We start from the raw sequence: 20744 nt of genomic DNA, 5'->3' as shown, positions 1-20744 counted from the left end.
CAAGAACCGGACGGGTCCAGGGTGCTCTTCTTATCCCCCACTCGGATCTCACACTTGATTGACCAGAGGCCACATCTCTCAGGCTTCTGTGATTTCTCAAGCCACAAATCAGGATACTGCTGGGAATTTCTGGAGAAATCTTTAAACAGAAAAGGTAAAGATGTTTCTGGTGGACATTTTCCTGTCCTCTCGGGCTCAGATGGCCACATAGAGAGGGGCCATGATTGACTGAGCAGTGCTGGAGTGTATGGTTCCAGCCACGGCGGTCTCGGGGCGCGGCTACAAACATGGCAGATCAAATGTTTCAGGAAGGCGGCTGCTGACCGTGGTGAGCTGGTGGTCCAGTGATCACAGCTCCTCAATTATGTCCCTGCACGAGAGCGTGAACAGCAGTCATTAAATAATTATGCCTTTGATTAGTTGCCTTAATTGGTCCTTGCCTTTGAAATATGATAACACAATTCAGAGTTTTATTAAAAAACAATTTCTTTCTAAAATTGTTGAAAAAGATTTCACATTAAAAAAAAAAAAAGGCCTGTAATATATTCTGTTAGAAGAGATTAAGGGGAAAAAGAAGAATCCCCTGTTAGAGGAGATGGGGGGGCGAGGGCTGTTTCCCATTATCCCATTTCTGTCTCCCCTCCCTGCCTGCTGTGTGCTTCACAGAGCAGCAGGAGATCCTGGGGGGGAGCAGGCTGAGGGGTCCTCAGGTCCTCTGGCTGCTCCCAGCCCCTGCTTCTGCTCGGCTGCGTGACCACACTCTGCACAGAGATGCACTTCACATCATTCAGCTTGGAAAACCTGATTTGAACTTCATTTATTTCTCAAGTGAGGAGTTGGCTTGCCGTGTGAGTGTGAGTGTGTGTGTGTATGCGCGCGCACACGAATGCACGCATTCAGGTTTGCATGCCGCATATTCAGTCCTTTATGTGAAGTGGGTAGAGAACAGATAGCACTGCTCAGCTGATGACGGTGCCTAATGAAAGTCGAGCATTGCTCAGGGCGCCGGGGCCAGCTTCATACCTGTTCTCACCCCTTGTCGTACCCAGAGAGAGTGGAGCCGAGAGGCCAAGGAGCCCCCCGTTTCAATTTCCTAACAAGCCATCCTCCAAAGAGCTTTTCCTGCTCAGAATGCCCAGCCACCCAGCCAAATAGGGAGAGACATTCCTGTCATTTACTGCTGTGTTTCTAATCCCCACCTGAGAATGTGCCACCCTGAAAACCTGCATTATAAATGTATCACAAAGAAATATCCTACACCCCCTCGCCTCTTGCTGTAATCCCTGTTCAAAGTTATCCTCTGGGTGTTAGACTGGAAAAATGGATTCTAGGGACATCGAACCCTTGATCTGCCACTCAATATAGTTCCAGGCCCAAAGGAAGGCCAGCGCTCTGCCTAATTGGAACTTCTGGTCTCCCGGCGTACCTGGAGGTTTGGCATAGTTTGTATTTCCCTTTCTTTCCAGGGTTAATATTTTCCATTTGAATCTACACTAGCCCAGTATGTGGGATCCTTTGGCCTTTTCCAAATAAGATCTCTGAGAAGCCACTAGTGTGGAAATTGTATTTGTTTGTAAAGAAAAAGCCATTCTGAGTTATCACAAAACCAATGAAAATTTTGTCACTGAGGGCTGACCACTTGTTTTGTGAGTTTTGGTCAGTGGGTATTTGATCTTCTGTGTTTTTCCATGGCTTCAAATTAGGAAGACAACCAGTCTCACTAGACGCTGGTAATAGCCAAGTGATTTTGCTTCCTGAACGTGTGTCCTGTGTATTTGCTTGGCCTCGGGTTTTGTTTAATCCTTTCAAAGGCCCTTTGGAGGGACGTTTCAACATGACTCCTTCTCTGCAAGGCAGCCTCCAGGAAGCAGCCGTGATGTCAGGCCCCTTCACAGCTCAAGTAGTGAGTTCACATAGCGTAAGAATCTTCTGGGTTGCATCTTATGAAAAAAAAAATCCACTGCCTTTTTATAAGAGAACAGAACATTTACACAGTCTTGTTGAGCAAATGAACGTTCAAGTGGCCGGCACAAAAGCAATCCCGATCTCTAGCCTCACAATGCAGCCGCCACGGACAAAAGATCACCGGATACCAGGCACACTAAACTGGAAGTGACACAAAACCGCAGCAGCATCCGCTCACACTGGCGGTGGCTCCTGGGGGATGAGCTTCATACAAAGGGTCCTGGTGCCACACTCAGCCTGCAGAGCTCCGAGGAGCAGAGGTGTTCCCCTCTGCTCCAGTGGCATTTATACTGACGGCATCCTCGAAAACTGATGGACGCAGGATCCATGTGGACAGGGGGCCGCTGTCTGGCGAGGTGGTCCCGTGGCTTCCCTTAGAGGTGCGGGCTGACACTCCCCGTGAGAAGGGGCAGGGCTCTGGCTTCTGTTCCGAGGGAGATGGTTAGGAGTGAGCGGCACAGCTCTTCACCCGGCCCCTCTCCCCGAGGTAAGGAGATCCCATTAGTTCTTGTAATTGATCCGAGGGCCTTGGGGGCCTCGCTTAGCCATCCCGGATGCCGTTCACGCAACTCAACGTCCAACATGGCTGAGCCCTGGACCCGCAACCTCATGCCGTGCCTTTCTTTAATCAGCTATCTGAGGTATATTTATCTAATCAACAAAGAGTACTGTCAAAAGGAGACCAGAGGTGACATTAATAAGCCTGTGGTTTCCTGGTACAATGATGGAGGAAGAGTTTAGGATAAACCCCTGCTCATCTGAGCATGCCACCAGACAGAGGAATATTTTCATTCCATTTATAGAGCTCGTCAGAAGAGTCTCATGGGGAAATCCACTCTGTGACTTGTTCTCAGCATTCACATGCTGTCGTAAAATAAAATACTATTCTTAGAGAAACAAATTCACAGAAGTTTCCCTTTAAAATTAAATTTCAAATCCCTTGCGATTGCATGAGCCTGTATGAAAAACTGCCTCTTCCAGAACTCTGGAGACGTGTGATAATTGGGCATTGTTACCTCTGAGCGATTTCAGCTTCTCTCGCTTGGTCAAAAGGCGTGATTTGCACATTTTTCCTTTGCCTCTCTTTGGAAAGATTGTGGCTGTCTGTTAGTAATTATGAGGAGTTGAGTGTATTAGGCTGCACTCATTTGGTCATCTAGACTTCATGCTTTGTAACTATCAGACACCTTAAAGAAATGTCCTTTGAATTAATTGATACTGATCTTTCTTGGTAAAGTGCATGACTCAGGTTAGCGACATGCACCCCACCTGCCAACCCGGTGGCCCAGTAACTAGAAAACCAGCTAACAGCCAGGACACTGCTCCACACCAGTGTGATGGTGCCAGAAGGTGCCACAGTAATTTCTCTCTGTCATTCAAGTATCACCTTATAAATTTGGTCTATCTACACCTTCAGTGGGCATTGGCAGCAGGGCTCTGTGTTCTCCTTAAGGAAATTAACAGTACCACTTTTGTTTCCATGAGGTCAACCTTTTGTCTTCTGAGTTTGGTAATGAGTCTGCTTGCTCAACCTGAGTTCTTCAGAGTTTTGGACCTTTTAATTCCCAGAAAAACGCTCCAAGTGGCATGGTGACGAGTTTTACATCTCTCCCATCTTAAATTCTCACCCTTCTGCCTTGCTTGCTTGCTACCTCTTGCTGTGACATTCATGTAACAGTCTTGTGTGTAACACGCAGTTTCACTTTCAGCACCAGTGTGGGCATGTTGTCCTGCTGCTGGCTCCCTTTCCCCAGGATGGTTCTGCCCACCAGCAGGAGAGCTCAGAAAATTCCATTTAATTTGCAAGCTGATACGAGAAGAATGCACACTTGCAGTCTGCACTCGGGCTGGCAATTAGTTTGCACCAGATCTGAAGTGATACGTCACAGGTCCTCACGCCCATGTAGATTTGCATTCATGTTTTCAAACATGTGAGCCAGTGCTGAGACATCACGCTCGTGGTATAATTGCTTGAGACAAAATGACGCCCATTTATGGAAGAGGACTTTGCTTGTCCAGTGAGCAGAGCTGCAGGATGAGTGCCAACGGCAGCTCAGACCTGCTGCCTTTGTGTCCAATAACAGGTGGAATTCAGATATCAAAATGCTAGCTTTGTGAGAAATGGCATTAACAACAAAATAAAACTATTGGTTTCTGAAAGTTAAAAAAAAAAATCTCAAACTTTAATTAAAATAAAAATTACCCAGAAATTTTCATCTTTTGAGCCAGTTCCATGAGGTTTTCAAGAGTTGCCACCTATTGCCAAAGTCAGAGACCAGCTCTGCCGACATGTGATGGTCAGTAGTGGCACATGGCACCAGGCTGGAGGGCCCCAGGTTCCCTTTGACATCGGGGGGGGGGGGGGGGGGCGGTCTGTTGCCCCTGGAAGTGGAACTAGGTAGCATGGGATGTACCCTGAGATGTTATCGATGATGATGTGATTGTGTTTTCTCGTGAAGAAGCTTCTAAACAAGGCAGCTTAGAGCAATCAATGCCCCAGGAGACAGATGCACGTATCAGGACCTTGGTATCAGCCAGAAAATGGCCATTTGTTTAAGAGGAAGAAAAAGGCATGACATTTTACACATTAAAATTGATTATTTCATCAATAGGTTAATAGAAAACCAGGCTGCAAGTTCACTTCCTGCTTATACATCCCTCCAGTAATGGGAGACCAGAGCTTGAAAAATGCAAGGCATAAAGAAGCCAGGGGAAAAGGCTCCTGCACTGGGAGTCCCTCCCTTCCAAAAGGTGCCGCCTTGATTCTGCCTATTTATATGTAAATGTTCTAGAAAGAGGTGAGTTTTCCTGTGAGAAGTGCAGCCTCTTAGTGGCTACTTCTTTTTAGAACTTATAAAATACGGGATTAGATTGCATAGCTTCAGCTTTGACAAATTAAGCACCTACTGAATTCTACATGTGCATCATTGTACCTGCAGAACCCGAGGTCTGCCCTGAACAGTTCTAAAGTCAAGGTCTGAAAACTGGCCAGTGTGGCCCCCCACGGATAAGGCATGGTATTTATATTGGAGGGACAGATGCTCAGGTAGAACCTTGCTGAAAGTAGAAATAAGGGAATTACCCGTGAGGAATTACACGCAGACCCGCATATGGGGGAAAGAGGGCACATCACTGGTGAGAGAGTGCATTTCTTCTTAAATTTTTTGTCGATGTTAAAACTACAAGGTGATTCTTAGGTGTTCATTTATAATAAACTGACATTTTAAATCAAGAGACAGCTAACGTCACAGCTCGTTTTGCTCTTATGATAAATTCAAAATTTGCATTCTGAACACATAGTGTTTCAGAGTTGTATTTGCTTCCTTAAAGGTTTAGGTTTCTCACGGGGCTCTATGGTGTCACTGCAAAGACATCCCATGTGCATCAAAGTGCTTGAGCTGCACTTCAGCAGGACTCATCACAGAGTCCCGGTCATGGTCATCTTCCCAGCTCACTTTCTGGCCACCAGAATGTGGTACAGGCCCGCCTGCCCCAAGGGCCCATGCTACACTGTGTGAGGTTTAGAATTCTGGCTCTGACGCTGCAGCAGGCAAGACTAGTTAACCTGTCAGAAACGCGTGGGGTCAGAGAGCTGACCTTCTGCCAGGGCCTTGTGAGTGGAAAGGCCAGCTGTGTGCACGTTCCCCAGCCCGTGGGAAGGCCTGCGTGCCCCAGGTGAGCGTGTCTCACCTCCACAGCCTGGGTTCCTCTTCCTTGGCTGTGCAGGTTGAGGGACAGATGGTCCTGTGGTGTCTTCTTCAGGAGTGTGCGTGCCTGTCGCTGCCACTGGACCTATGGGTATGTGAGCCTGCCTGGCAGGCCCGACCATCCAGCCCTTTGAGGTGTGGCTGTCTCCAGCCGCCGTGCCCCGAGGATGTGCTCTCAAGGAACATCCACCAAACCCCCCTTCGGTTTTGTGCAGTGTCTCCTGAAGGGCTGGGGAGAGTCCTCAACTGCCGGTGTGGCCATCCCTGAGTTGGCCCTGTGAGTGGGGCAGGCAGGGTGCACTGCACGTCCCTGCAGTGTGGTCCATGGGCAGCGTGCAGGGCAGGCTGCTGTGCCCGCGCTCAGCTGGCACCGTATCCCACTTCTGCCCCAGCCTCCCTCTGGCGTCTCTCTCTTGGTGAGAGCTGGGGAAGCGTGGAGCTCCCTCCAGAGCCTGCTGCACCCCCAGCAGTGACAGAGTGCTCTTGCCCTTCTACAACCGCAAAACTGCACCAGGGTTTTGCTGCTGTGGTCACTGCCCAGCTAAAATCCATCTGGGGAAAACCACTTCCGTTTTTACCAGCTTTGGGTTTTAAAGACCTACGTTCTGCAACAAAGATGCGAAATGCTCATCATCGGGGTCTGTTGGTTTGACATGCTCCTAATAATTTGGCAAATCAAAGAGCTATGGCTGCTGGATCTCAGCTCCCTCAAAGGAGGCGGCAGCCCCCAAGGAAAGGCCAGTTTGTGCCCTGCCTTGAGTCCTCTCAGTTTGCAGAGGGGATGCTTGCCCTTCTCTGCCTGGCCATTGCTTTGATTTTGTGCAAACCCAACGACTCTGGCACACCTCTGCCCTTCCCGAGCCCCTCTGTGTTGACAGGGGAGTGGGGGGCCAGGCAGGGAAGGCACCTGTCACCTGCTTGGTGAGACTGACAGCTCGGAGGTGACTGCTCACGTGCTACTTTGACATTTCTTTTCTCCCCTTTTCATTTGTTCTCTTTTCCTTTTTGTTTTCTCTCTCTTTCCCCCGTCTCCCCTCTCTGCTCTCGGGATGCAGCCAAACGCAAAGCGTGGAAACTAAACCGTGTTGGTAGCCTGCGAAATATATACAGCAGCAGCAGCGCCAACACCGAAGGTAACGCCTCCCCGGCCGCCCTCCTTCCCATGCAGACTGGAGATGCGGCCGCCCAGCAGCATGTGCCTTATTGTGTTTGCACAGTCATTCCTGTGGTCTTTCCATCTTTTTGTTTGTGTGTTTTATTTTACCACTCATGTTCCTTTCAGCTTACTTAAATTTTGACCTTTCCCTTCAGTCGTAGAGTAGTGATGTTTAAATTACTTCAGAAACCTATTTTCTCCTCTTTTTTCTTTTCCTTTATACATGTGGGCACTCAATGTAATATTTCCCAAGTTATTACAGTTTTTAAAAGTGTTAGTATCAGGTGTAATGATCTGTAGCCAAATACAATAGTGTGCCGTGACATTTAAGTAACAGTCTTAATTTGTTTTGTGGAAGCAGTCTCCATAATGTCTCTGCAGCTCTAATCCAGAGGCAGGCAGGCCCGGGCCATTTGCATGGGCTGCTATTGCTTGTAAATTCAGTATATTGTTGTGTTTCTAAAGGTCGTCTGGTGCCAAAGTTCACAAATTGACTTGCGTTGCTTTTTTCACCGAAGACAGCCGTCATTGCTTTTGTATAATAACAGATTGAATTTTTCCCCCACCTTCATTTGAACAACACAATTATAAATTGCCTTTTTTTTATGATTACAAATGTCAGGGGTCAGGATTATTTTGATGCCAGGCAAGGGGAAACCACGCCGTCCGTCCAAGTACATGCAAGGGAGCTGGCGTGGACTCTCTGTGATGCAAAACAGGTCACGGCCGGCGAGCTTGGTGTAATAGGGGGGAATTTTTTTTCACTTAAGTGCGAGCCAAATGGGTCAAGTAATCGCGAGCTCGTGCCCTACCACTAATTGACTTATTTGGGGATGATTATAACTGTAATATTTTTCTTAATGTCACTGTTTTCTGGGCTGTTGATTTTAGCGATTGCCAAGCAGTGGCATTAAATCTCTTGTAAATTTTAAATTGCACGCTATTTCTGTAAACAAGTCCCTTCTTCACATCCTGGTCATTAACCTTTGCTGATTTATATCACCGTCCTCTTTTTCTTCCTTTCACAATTACGCCTGTCCTGCTGCCGAAAGCTCTGCTCTCCGCCAGGAAAAGAAAAAAGAACCTGGAAAACAGAACTGCACTTGCACAATGGCTTGTTAAAGAGCCAGTTTTTAATCATCTTTTTTTCCCATTGCTCAAGGGGGAATTGTCTGCTAAGGTGCCCCAGTGGTGCTTGGCCCGTTGATGTCTTCTTTCCAAGCATTCAGCAAAGACAAAACGGTAGAGTGGGAGAAAACAGAACTTAGGAAACAGTCACACTCTGTGTCTTTTTTGTGCCTTTTAAAAGGGACTGATGTCAGTGTGGCTCGGGTGCATACCATTTCTCTTCCCTGTGCCCTTAGCAAGCGTTTTTCTTCTGTATGCCCACGGGTTTTGTCACCACCAGTTGTTTACTGACTTCCAGACTTAAAAACTAGTAAGTTATAAGGTCTGACTTTAAGTGTAATTGAATACAAAATTGGGGGACAGTGAGGAGGCACACATGGGCTTCCCTTCTGTGAGGGCAGATGTCAGGATGCACAGGCATGCGGACCCTCAGCCTTGACCATTCAGGTAACGGCCCACTGCGCCAGGCTGGGGCCGGGAGGGTCCACGGAGGGAGTGAGGGTTGGAGGAGGCCAGGTCCTCTCTGTGCATACTGGGCAGCTATACAAACTCGGGGTTCCCAAGCCAGCTGTCAGCAGCTCTGACAGGCAGTCCCAGGGACTTGGGGGGAAATAATTATGGCGCAGCCATTTCCTTCTCTCCTGTTCGTCCATTTTTCTCCATCACAGTAAGTTTCTGTTCAGTGTTCAGCAACATAATCATCCTTCATTTACTTTGGCTTTCTCTTAAGACTAATATCTGTATGCAAGCAGTCTCATTTCACACAATCTTTAGTAGTAGATCATGGAATTCGCATAATTAATTCGATAAATGGTCAGATGTCCTCTGATTTCTTGCCTTTGGATGTATGACATCATTGCATGCTCACCATGACATCATCTGTGTGAAATTTGTGACCTGAGCATTCTAACTTTTGTTTTGACCCTCTGAGGCCTTGTGGGTTACACTAAATGGACCCATCCCAAAGTGGAACCTCTTGTAGGTACCCTACTTCAGGATTTACTCCAAAGTACCCCTAAAACACCACTGAAATAAGGTTGACCCCAGAGTTAAGTTCTGTGTACATGGTTAGAGTAAGAGGGGAGGAGAGCACCTGTAGGAGCCAGAGGACGGCTCACACACTGTTGGGCTTTCCTGGGGATACATGTTTGGGAGAGAGAGACAGGGCCACAACTTGAGCCCCACAATCATTGAATCCCTTCTTATTTAGTGCCTACTTTGTTCAGCCCCTGGACTACATGATCTCCTTTCATCTCCATGGTACCCTCCAGGTAGGTATTGGGTTACAAACAGATGGTAGAGGGTCCCTGGAGACAGGACTTGCCCTCTGTCTCTCCACTTCAGGCTCCACTCACAGATTCACATGGGAGGGGTGATGGATGGATGTCAGGAGTGGCTAGAAACAAGTTAAACATAAGCTTTCAGAGAAGTAGAAGCCCATGTACAGGATTGGAAAACAAGCAAAACCATGTATTTTTTCTCTGTCCATTAGGGCACATTTAATCTCTGAAACCAAGATAGAAACTTGCCTCAGACATATGTATTTTACCAAGTTTTAGATCTTGGTGGTTTTTTGATAATTTACCTCTTTCTCAAGACTGGTGAAATTCACCTGCCTTCTGCAGGAATGTAACTTTAACTTGTGCAACTCCGAAGCCTGTGAGTGGAACAGAAGGTGGGTTAGTGATGCTCTGGTTAGTAGCTGCTGCCAGCCCAAGGAGAAAAAAGACCTGCCTAAGAGGTGGCTGCAGCCAGCCTTGAGAACATTCAACTCTGTCTCAAGTCTTTCTAAGAACCCAGAGAGACTCCTCGGAACAGGGCGGACTGTGAGGAAGAAGGCGGTGCTGGAGGAGGCCTGCTGGGCTGGGTCAGCAGCAACCCTCCAGGGTGGAAGGTCCAGCGTCCACACTCACCTGCCCCTGAACAACCAGAAACAGGCTGAACAGCAGCACAACAGGTTGAGCGAGGAGACGGAATCACGCAGGTGTCTGAGCTCTGTTTCAGCAGAAGGGAAGTACTTCCAGTATGTGGGTGAAAGGGAGAGGTGCTGGAACAATGGGCATTTCTTGGGGTATGGAGCCTACTGCATCTCCTCAAGACAGCAAGGTGCATATGCGCTCACAGGCGTGTCTCTGGGTGACACTTCTGCAGGGGTCAGCCATGCTTACTGTTGACCCCAAGTCAGCCCATCGTCCTGCTGTCTATAAAGGTCCATTCCTGTGGTTCAGAACTTGCACCAGAGACAGGCCTGGGAAGCCCCTGCGCTGGCACATCTCTGTGGCCCGCGGGCCTCACTAGCTGAATCAGGACCTTGGTTCTCAGTAGGCACCACCAGCAAGAAGCAGCCGAGCTCCTGCTGGAGGGCATCTCCCTGCAGCTCTGCCCCAGGCCTGCGTCAGAGGACCACGCCCACTTCCTCCGAGGACTGCCAAGGAGGTCACTGCACCCCTGAGCAAGCCTGCGCAGGCCTGACCTCTTGACCATCCCTGCCCCTCCCAGTCACTGGTCACAGTCCCAAGACTCCAAGCAGAGTCGGGGTCAGCCAGTGGCAGACACGCACACTGCTCACATCTGAGCTGCTGATGGCTGGGGGGCAGCCTGCTTCTCATAGCATGCACTCCACCAGGATGTGCCACTCTCAGCCTGGGTCCCAGGACACCTGGAGGGGTCACACTGCCCCCACTGGCTGCCCTCAGGGTCAGAGCAGTCCAGGCCTGCGGCCCAGGAGAGTGTGCCTCAGGAAGAGGGAAGGTGAGGGTCCTACGCAGCCCTGGGGGCTCTGGGGTGGTGGAGGGGGAGCTGCGGAACCTGGAGGACCCAGGGCTGCAGCACACGGCATGGAGTGATTCCTGGCGTCCTGTGGAGGACCTGCCCAGCAACCCTGGAGGGAGGTCGAGTCCTCCCTGTTTTATGAGGGCAGTCCTGGGTCCCAGGGACACCAGCTCACGGGGCAGCCCTGGTGCTCCAGGCTGGGGGCAGCCTGCGTCTAAACTATGCTCAGTGAAGAGCAGCCCTGGGCTGGAGGAGAGACGGGTGAAGGAGACCAGGGGGTCAGCAGACGGCTGTCACCGCCAGAGGAAGAGGCTGCCCAGAAGGCGGCTCTGCTTCTCCCTGTAATGGGTGTCCTCTAGAAAACGAGGACAGGTCTTTCTGAGGAACTCCCTGCCGCTCTCAGCAGGCCCCAGCCACCTTCCCAGGCCCATGCAGGAGTCCACCCTCCGGACCAAGTCTCGTCTGTGACCCTTTCCCAGGCTCAGAAGAGGCTGTTCATCCCAAGTCTCTCGCCCACGCTCTTCAGGCTTTTACTCTTCACAAGAATTCAGCGAACCTGGTGTTGTTTGTAACAGACAGCGGACTGTGGTCAAAAGATGCCCCCAGGCTCTTGAGCGAGATGGTCTTGGGTAGTTTCCTCTCCCCAGTCTCTAACCCTGGGGCCACTGATGTGTGCTCCATGTGCCTCAGTTTCCCTGCCCGTGTGCTGGGTGGTGGTTTGGAGTCAGTGAAGCGACACAGACACAGTGCCCATGGGAAGTTAAAATGTCCAGACCTTGTCTTCATAGCAAGGATATGCAACAGGAAAGGTTGTCACCAAAGGTGTAAGAAGAGACTGGAAATGCAAGCTGAAGTCCTTCCCCAGCTGGTTCCACGACTGCACCCCCAGAGAAGCATCCAGTATAGAAATTCGGATCAGGAGCTGCAGAGTCAGACAGGCCAGGGTCCCGTCCCAGCTGTGTGAGCTGGATGTTCCCTTCTCTGCCTCTGACATCGAGACAGAAAGCCAGCCTCAAAGAACAGGTGAAGAAAGATTGAGAACCTGGGCAGCCCTTCCCACTGAGCTAGCCCCCAGCAAGGCTGACCGTGGTGGTGGTGGTGGTGGTGGCTATTAAATTGTGGTGCACACTTACCTCCTAGAAAAATAACTTGGGCTCCACAGAGAGCACCTGGGGACCATTTTGCAGGCCCATGTTGTGCATAAGTCAAGACAGAATCAGCCAAAGTGAGCAGCCCTGAGTGACGGGCAGCATGGATGCAATCCGTCTAGGCAGGGAAGCCTTCACGGGACCTGGGTCTAGGGGCAACCCTTTAGGGAGAGAAGCAAGACAGCTTTTTCTAACCCCCGACTTGTGGGAGGAGGAGGTGGTTAAAGATCACCTGGAAAGGGGAAGCACCTACAGGGGCACCGCTGGTGCTTGCTGGTGGCCCTGGACAGCCAGGTCTCCTGATGCCCAGACTGGGCCCCAGGCAGAGCACGCCGCCCTGTGCCTGCCCATCATGGTGATGCTCACTTGTTCCTGCAACCTGGAAGCCCTGGGGGTGCCTCTGGAGAGTGAGGGCAAACCACCTGAGACACCGTCAGCACACAGCCCTGCACAGCCACTGGAGACTTCCCCTCTGAACTGGAAGCCCAACCTCGGGCATGGGCAAGGGCAGGGACTGTGGCCCAGTGTCTTCTGCATCCCCAGATTTTGCCAGTGTTGTGTCCAGTTGGCTGGCTGGTTTCCCGGGGGTTTGTTAGGCACTGTCCTTACTTTAAGAAATGCCCAGCTCCCTGCAGCTCTGGGACCAGAGCTCCCTGAACAGACTTTCTCCACCCCTGGCTCCCAGGTGCTTCCCCAGGTCTTCACAACGTGATTGAAAACGAAATCTCCTTGGTGTTGTTGGGAGAACCTCCCTGTGCCGAGATTCTGGAGGAAACATCCCGACTCTGTGGCTTTCCTTGGGGGACTTGCTTCATCACCATCAGTTATGCTCTTGTCCCACGATAAGCGCAGCCCAGCACCTGTCAGACTCTTGGCTAAACAACACTGGCCAAATTCAAGGCTCCAGAGAGGTGTACCTGAGAACCAGGAGCTGCGTGTGCTCACGGTGGCCAGGGTTCCCTTAGTTTAAGGTGGATGACTTCTCAAGCAGGAGGGGGCGTGTTTGTGTATGCCCCCCCCCCACAGAGGTCTTGGTTCCGCACAGCCCGGGACCATATCCATCGGGCTTTCTTTCACATATTTTCCTACAGAAATGAGGAAACTTTAAAATAAAAATTGGCTCTTTTATTATGGTGGGTCTGGACCGACATCTGAAACGTGGTTTTCATCATAACAGAGTAGAATATCTAAACCATATGCCTATTCAGTGTGTGCTTTTAAAGCAGAAATATTGAAGTATTTGACAAACTGTATGACTCAGAAAATCAGCATAAAAGCCCAGGGCTCTGTGTGGCATTGCCTCACAGATTCTCCCGGGGCGTGGGCAGCAGGAGACCCAGATACAGCCCAGATGGCCAGGAACACCATTTCCAACTTGGATCCAGGGTGGCGGCCACCTGGAGGATTGTTTCGGGGGTTCTGAGGCTGCGCTTCAGGCAGGAGGTCCTTGCTTACAGAATGTAGAGGAGGGCAGCATGTCGGTGTCATCCCTGGCCAGCTGGTGCCTCCCTTACAGATAAGACTGAGGTCAGAGAGACCAGGTGGCCTCACCTGGGCGCCAGTCAGCAGACCATTGAGAGGGAGAGGAGACCCCCACCCCGTGGATGCCCCTGTCCGGGAGAGGCTGGGGACCCACTGCTAACACTGTTAATATGGTCACAGCCAAAGGTGGTCAGCACTCACGATTACCTGGGGCCTGACGTGCGTGCTGGGTCAAAGAGCCTGCCTCTTTCATGACAGAGGGGAGGTGGACAGGGTGCTTTTGTCCCTTGTGGCCATGGGTGTTTTGTCCAGTCACTTTTCAGGGCTGCTGTCGGAGGCCTCTGGGTTGGCGAATCCAGGACTCACCTTGGCCTTGGGTGCTGACCATCTCCTGCACGGACACAGCAGTGCATTCTCTGTGTGCAGTTTCAGTAACACGTCTCGTTTGTGTTGTGTGCCTGTCATTAACTGAGTCGAGAAGCCCGTCCACTGGGTGTGTCCAGGTTCCAGGCTGCGGGGACCTGGGAGTCACCTCTCTCTCAGAACTCAGACTCACGTCCAGCCAGTGACGACCTGAGCGAGACCTCCGTACCCCTGTGAGCCTTTCCAGAGCAGAAGAGAGGGGTCCTCCACCCCTCCGCTCCTCAGGCCTGCACCCTCAGAGATTTAAAGATGCTCCGTGTTGTAGTTGGGGGCGAGGATCTGGATCACCTTGGCCATGAAGAAAGGACCCTGGCCCCTGGATCCCCACCCCGAGACCTGCACAAGCAGCCATCCGTCTCCCCCCACCTCCCCCAGATTCCTCCTTGTCAGGTGTCCCTGTTAAAAGCAGCCCCGGCCTGGACAGCTGTTTTCAGCTGCTCTAGCCCTTTAACCCTTTGTCTGCTAGGATTCCACAAAAATAATTGATGACTGATTGGCCCATTAACCTTTAAGGAAAAAAAAAGTTTGACAGCCGGGACTTGTGTAATGAGGAGGGATTCCTTGTGAAGTCGGCCTGACGGCTGAGCCGCCTGTCCCCCAGGAGGCAAAACTAGCCCCCCGGGGCCTCGTCTGCATAGAAACTGGACGCAATTAGTGTAATATCCGGTGTTATTAATGTCGTTGGGAATAATTGGGCAGGTTGGTTTCGACAGGTTCATGGTGCTGAAATACTATTATAGTGGACCTTTCCACAGACAACCGTTAAACACGGGAAACTGTTTAAGTCCCCGGGAGCCCAATCACAAGGCTTTATTAAACAGCCAAGCTCCGGAATGTCGCGCTGTGAGGCGGCCCACCGCCCGCTGGCGATGGGGCGTGGTGGCATCTGGTCTTCCGTGGTCCAGGACTAACTTTGCCGCTTTCCACTTGTGAGGCCACTGCCGTGGGGAACTCCCAGGACCTAGTTCTTGTTTCAGGGAGTGAACTGGATGGAAGCCGCAGGTTCCCGCTGTTGGAGCCTCGGTCCTCACGGTCTGCAAGGGCGGTGGTGCCGGAGGTGCTGGGCCCCGTCTTTCCCAATGGTTGGCCTCGTGCTGCCAGTTCTTATTGCTGCCGTTTTTTTCTCATCTGATAACTCAGATGTCACCACAACGTCACTGTTGTAAAGTGCTGCATTTCTCCTAGGCCATTGGTGAGGTGGGTGATGCTCTGTGGGCCACTGAGATTTGTTGAACGTTAACGATGTTGTTCTGTGCATGCGGAAGAAGAGGAAGTGTTTGGGTCCAAGAACTGGGGGGAGCGATGGAGCCTGGAGATGTCGAGGGGCAGACCGGGGAGACCAGCAGGAGGTCACCTGGGAGGTACCCAATTCTCGGCCCATCTCCATTGGCAAAGTCGGGACTGACGTTCAGCAGGACAGAAACCCATTTAAAGGGGTATGGGTCACAAAGGGCGGATAGGAGGCCTCCGAGAACTGTGGTGCCAGTGGCAAGAGGAACCTGTGCCCAGACCCAGCAGACACTGGGCTCCCAGCACTTCCCACCCCTGCTCACTGTGCTGCCACCAGCTCTCCACCTGTCCACAGGTCGGGCCCCATGCAAGAGGCAAAGGCACCTGCACCTGAGAACCAAGTGGCCCTGACCCTGCCCAGAAAGCCGGAGGACGCGTGCATCAGCACCCCCCAGAGCTGGGCAGAGTGGCCAGTGCATCATGCACTCTGATTGGCCAGCATAGGGAGGACCGTCCATCCTGCCCCTGCTGACCAGTGGCCAGGCAGCTAGTCACCCACAAAGGTGGCAGCAGGTCAGTCCCCAGTGTGTGACCACCACATTTGCATACTGTGTCACAGGAACCAGAATGGCCCTGGGTAGTGCTTCCAAAAGCATTCTCCAGCCTGACGCCATCAGGCTGCTTAGGGGCTTCTGGGGGAACTACTTTTAAAAGACCGAAGCATCTCGCTCCTCCCATGTCAGGAGGGAGAGAAGATTACATAAAGCCACTGGGAGACCCTCTGGTCCCCACTGGGCACACCAGGAAAGGTCCAAAGATGGAGAGAGGCTACCGCTTACCACTCTGAGATGGGAAGGTACTTGAACAGGGCAGTGCCTGCAGAGTGCAGCCCATTCCTGAAGGCACCGGGGCCCAGTGACTGTGTTCCTTTGTGTTTATATTCCCTGCTGCAGATTCACCTCAAGGAAGCAGCTCATCCCTTCAGGGAAGCCGTGTGCAACTCACGGCCTGAACCAGCAGTGGCTCTCTGATCCGGGTTCTGGTGTTTTATCTTGGTAGGCAGAGAAAAGTCACAGGACAGTATACGTCGGCTCTGAACCCCCGACCGTGGGCAGTCACACCTCAGCTTCCCTTAACCACGAGACCTCAGTATAGGGGCTTCCACGCAGGGATGCCAGGGCCCTCGTGGGGCTCTGCACCCAGGGTTCAGTCCCTCTTGGGAAGCGAGGTGCCCAGCTGGCTCCTGTTAAAGATCTCAGGTGCAGGGTCACGCCCTGCACAGTCTGGGCACAGGCTTCCATCTGCCTGCCCCGGGGTTCCCGCCGGCTGGTCTGGACTCCTCTCCAGGGAGCCCAGTGGTCCACACCACAACTCAGCCTGGAGCTTTAGCGACACAGCACTATGAGTCAGGGGCACTGTGGCCTCTTTGGGACCTGTTGTTGGTCCCTCTATGGACAAACCAGACATCTTCCGACTCCAGGGCTGGGCTGAGATGTTCCGTTAGAACAAACAGAACGATCCATCGTACTTTCCTACACGTATGCTACCACTCAGACTGGAAAGGCTGGTGGGCAGACAGGGCCACAGGGCCTTTGTGCATGCATCATCTGTACCACAGACCAATCATGATCACACAATGACTGCGGTGACCACCGAACTTACTGTTGCGCCACCCTCTACCCCGAAGGTGTTGGTGCCGTGGATTGTGGCTGCTGTCCCCATCGGTTCCTCATCTTTTCAGTGGCCTGTGCTGTTCCAGGTCTAGTCATCCTCTGATCTCAGATGAGTTGGCTCTTGGGGCCTGTAGAAGGGGTTCCTAATTAAGATGAAGCTTGGTGGTGCTCTGCGGGATTGTCTGGGCCTTCTCCTGAGCTGCCCTTTCAGAACGGACCTTCCCTGGAAAGCCTGTGTCCCGGTGGTTCTCACTGGCCTCCACAAGGATGGAGGGCAGGACTGCGCCCCTCTTGGTGGGCAGCACACCCCTGCTGGCTTGTGCCAGGAGCCTCACATGGTAGGTTGATTCACTTGGGGCTTTACTGTCCTTCTCAATTTCCTGCCTTTCACATTTGGACAAAATGGCTTTGTGTCTTCAGCCACAGTGTTGATTAAAATGCTGGTCAAGGTGAGACAGGTAACAGCCTGCTGAGAGCCACAGCCGAGACGGAATGGCCCCTGGCATTGTGCCGATAGTATTGGTTGAGAGGCGAGCCATTGAGATGATGCTGGATTGATTCAATTGTATATTAGACCTTTACTGTCCGCCTCGGGTGCCCACTACTTTGGAGTTCTCCCGAGGATTGCCTGGGGAGTTCGCGTTGGTTGGGGGAGTTCCGGTTGATGTGTGGTGTGTTGCTGGAGGAGCCGCGTGGGTGGCGTTCGGGAGAGTTCCCGGGGAGTGTGTGTGGAGTGTGCTGGTGGAGTTCAGAAATAAAGTTTGTTCCTGCTTCAGTGGCTTGTGATTTGTGCCCAGCCAGACTGCGGCAGCAGCCCACTACGGGGACCTCTGCCTCCTTCATCCTTCCACAGAATCCTCCAGTGAGTGGCTGACCCCAGCCCAATTGGCCTGCCTTCCGTTCCTCCAGGCAGGGCCTTCCTCACCCAGGTGAGCACTCAGGAGAGTCGCCCTGGTGGTCACCACCAGCAATGCCACACACTGCAGAGAGACAGGCAGGGAGACCCAGCGCTGCCATGTACTAGCGGTGCAGCGAGGCTTCCTGAGGAGGGTGGCCGAGGGCTGGGTGCCGGGCTGCTTTGGTTCTCCCAGGGGTGTGGAGGCATCTGCCGAGGGTGGAGCAAGAGCGCGAAGGACTCCTGTGGCCTGGGTGTCCTAGGCACGTGTCAGGACAGCCACAGGAAGGGCCGTCAATTCGGGGGTCAAGTGAGGAAATCTTTGCTCAATCTCATTCCCTAAGAATGTCCCAGGGCCAGGTAAAGAAGGCAGAGAGGCAGAGCAGAGGAAAGGACCGGGCGCTGGAGGGAGAGGCACAGGTGTTCACTGACATGGGAGATGTAAGCAGAGATGCGTGGTAGAACATACGTGTGAGGAGTCGGACTCCAGAATAGGTGCCACAGGGAGCACATGAGGGGTTTGCAGGGAACAGGTTGAGGTCCGGTGGCCACTGCATGCTCAGTAAGTTTCTGTTTGCCTGATGAATAGAGCCAAGCCGGACTGTACCTTAGTGACTTCATGTGGAAGTTTTGTCTTGGCTTGGAATACTGACGGCGTTGGAAGTCACTGCTCTTCAGGACGAGGCCAAAATGGAGATGCTTCTGTGGCACTGTGCCCAGATCCCCACCGTGGTTTTTGTCACTTCGTGTCCTTTATCTGTGTGTATGCCTGTGCCTGTCCCTACCACACAGGGGCATTCGCAGAGCAGCTCTGTCTCCCACGCCAGGTAGCTCTCTGCCTTTAGCGTCAGTGAATGTGGCTCACAGTTCTAGCTGGAAGACTGAGTGTGAAAGCGTTCTGGAAGACCAGTGAGCAGGAGTCCTAACTAGGAAGCTAATGGTTGTAATTGTTTTCACTAGATAATCCAATAAATCCTGATCAGAGGGGGCTTTTATGTGTGCATTTGAATTTTACGAGTGCAAGCCTGCTAGTAGATGTCTTCAGTTCTACCCATAAGTTACCAAGTTGCTTACGGTCAATCTGCATGTGCTGTAATTCTTTCCTGCCCTGTCAGTTTCCTATAAGTTGGCATAAAATACATGAATTGGGGTACTGTCTTATAAGAATCTGTGCAGAAAGGTTATAATTCATAGTATTAGGACATAAAAGCCCATGGATCAGGAGGCTGGACCTTTTAAGATCCACAGATGCATTGGCTCAGCCTGTAATTGCAAGGTGTAATTGCAGGTCAGCCAGGGAGAAGCCTGTTTGAAAGTCAGTGGTTTTTTTTAATGAAAACCCAACAAGTCCCCTAGTGTCCAGGGCCTTCCTGGGGTCGGGGAGGGGCTGCAGATCTCCCCGCCCCGCCTCCCCCCTTCCCTTTCTAAGGCAGGTGGAGGTTCTGCTTCTGCATGAACACAGGGGTCGCTTGTTCTCCGAGCTTAAGGGCAGTGGATGGCACTAGAGCTCCGGCTGGGTCTCTTACTCTCAGAGCACTGGTCGCTGGCTGTCCATAGTCAGGAGCCTGAGAGACTCTGGGAGCAACGGAACTCGCCTCCTGGGGGCTCCTGTGTTTCCTGCTGCGCTCTGTCCCCTCTCTGGTGTCAGCTTCAGCAGCGGGGATGAGGGCAGCCAGCCAGAGCCCAGGGCTTTGTGTCACAACCTGGCCTCCCTCGGCACCAGTGTGGCCCTAGATCAGGCCCTCTGCAGCGCGTCCTCACCTTTAGGGGAGTCACAGGCCTTGGAGAGGCCGGGGCAGGCTTGGCCCTCCTGACCGAGGTCACTTTCACTCCCTGAGGGTGGGCACTCTGTAGACACAAAGGGTTTGCAAATGGGCGTGCCCACAGCCCCACTCTCCAGTTGCTGTTGGGTGCAAGACCCACAGGTTTAGGTCCAGCCCGGTGGGCAGTTAAATTCTGCAAGAGCCATGAGGCTATTTTACACAAAGCATGACACGATTCTTTACAGGACATGTAAGGGTGTCATATGAACGTGGCACGATTTTCTCCGTGTGATTGGCCTTTACACGGTATTGTAGGACAGTGCATTGAGAGGACATGGGCTTCCTCTTCCTGGACATTGCCCGAGCCCCGCAGAAGTGGGTCTTGCCAGCATCAATGGGATTGGGAGGAGGGGTCTCTCAGCCACCACAGGGGAACTGCATTTCTCCTGAGACTAACGGAATGAGGGAAGGTGGCTGGAGACAGTAGCTGTGGCCTAGGAGACAGGAGGTAGGAGTTGGGATAAGTGTCCTCATGGCCAATGCTACTGGGCGTGTGGCACGGAAGGGCCTTGAGAGCTGCTGAGGCCAAGGCTGGCAGGAGGGCCTCAGAAGCCGGGCTAGAGGAGCCAGGAACCCAGCAGGTGGGAGCTCTGTGCCCTAGACACGAGCCACTGAGTGGCCATGTGCAGATGACAGAGAAGGTGCCTGGATACCACCTGGAAGGTGGGCTCTTCCCGTGGCTACAGGGCAGTCATGTAGCTTATTCACACGCCAGAGCTTGCAGACCGCTCACCCAGGAGGACCTTGCCCCTGAAGAGCCAGCTTCACGTTTCTTGCTGGTGGTTTGTCGCTCGCTGGTCCTGCTCCTCCAGAGTCGTACCTGCTGGGCTGGTACTGGGAATTTAGGGCCAAGGTCTCTGGGCCTGGGCCCTGGGAGGGCAGGTCAGTGTACCTAGCTAAACCAGGAGAGACTCTCTGCTCTACAGTGGTTCCCTTGCCCACTGCACAGGTGAGGGACATGCTCCTAGGGAGTGGAGGGATTGGTCCAAAGACCAAAATGGGGTAGATGGTATTGCAACATGTGGTCTCAGACTGCTGTCTTCCTGTCCCAGAAACATGCCCCTCAGCAGACTGCAAGCCTCAACTCGACCCTTGCAGTCACCTGGAATTCTGCTCTCTGGTCTGAGGATAGCAGGAACTGAAGCTTCTTCCACCCTGACAGGTCCTTTGCCGTGGAAGGACAGAGTCTCTGGCGTCCTGAGTGCTGCGGTGTTGCTGCGTCTGCGCGCAGGCGCTGTGCAGTAACTAAAACCCAGTCCTGAGATGAGCCTCGCTAACTTAATCTTCCTCCCACAGATACGATGGTCAGCAGTAAGTCACAAACTTATTCTCCTAAGTTGCT

General features: G+C 52.2%; 1 protein-coding gene across 7 annotated transcripts in view; it reads left to right on the top strand.

Moving 5' to 3' along the window:
* Agap1 (ArfGAP with GTPase domain, ankyrin repeat and PH domain 1) overlaps positions 1-20744 on the top strand; it is a 492018-nt gene that overhangs the window by 403519 nt on the left and 67755 nt on the right. For 2 of the 7 annotated variants that reach the window (XM_076866822.2, XM_076866816.2), the window contains one exon: positions 6728-6805. The exons of the other annotated variants lie outside the window; for them this stretch is intronic. In XM_076866822.2, coding sequence (XP_076722937.1) covers positions 6728-6805 — 78 coding nt within the window. The remainder of the gene's footprint in view (positions 1-6727; positions 6806-20744) is intronic. 7 annotated transcript variants of the gene reach the window in all.

Source organism: Callospermophilus lateralis, chromosome 9 (genome assembly GCF_048772815.1).
Source record: "Callospermophilus lateralis isolate mCalLat2 chromosome 9, mCalLat2.hap1, whole genome shotgun sequence".
NCBI lineage: Eukaryota > Metazoa > Chordata > Mammalia > Rodentia > Sciuridae > Callospermophilus > Callospermophilus lateralis.
This window is presented reverse-complemented; position numbering and strand designations above follow the sequence as displayed.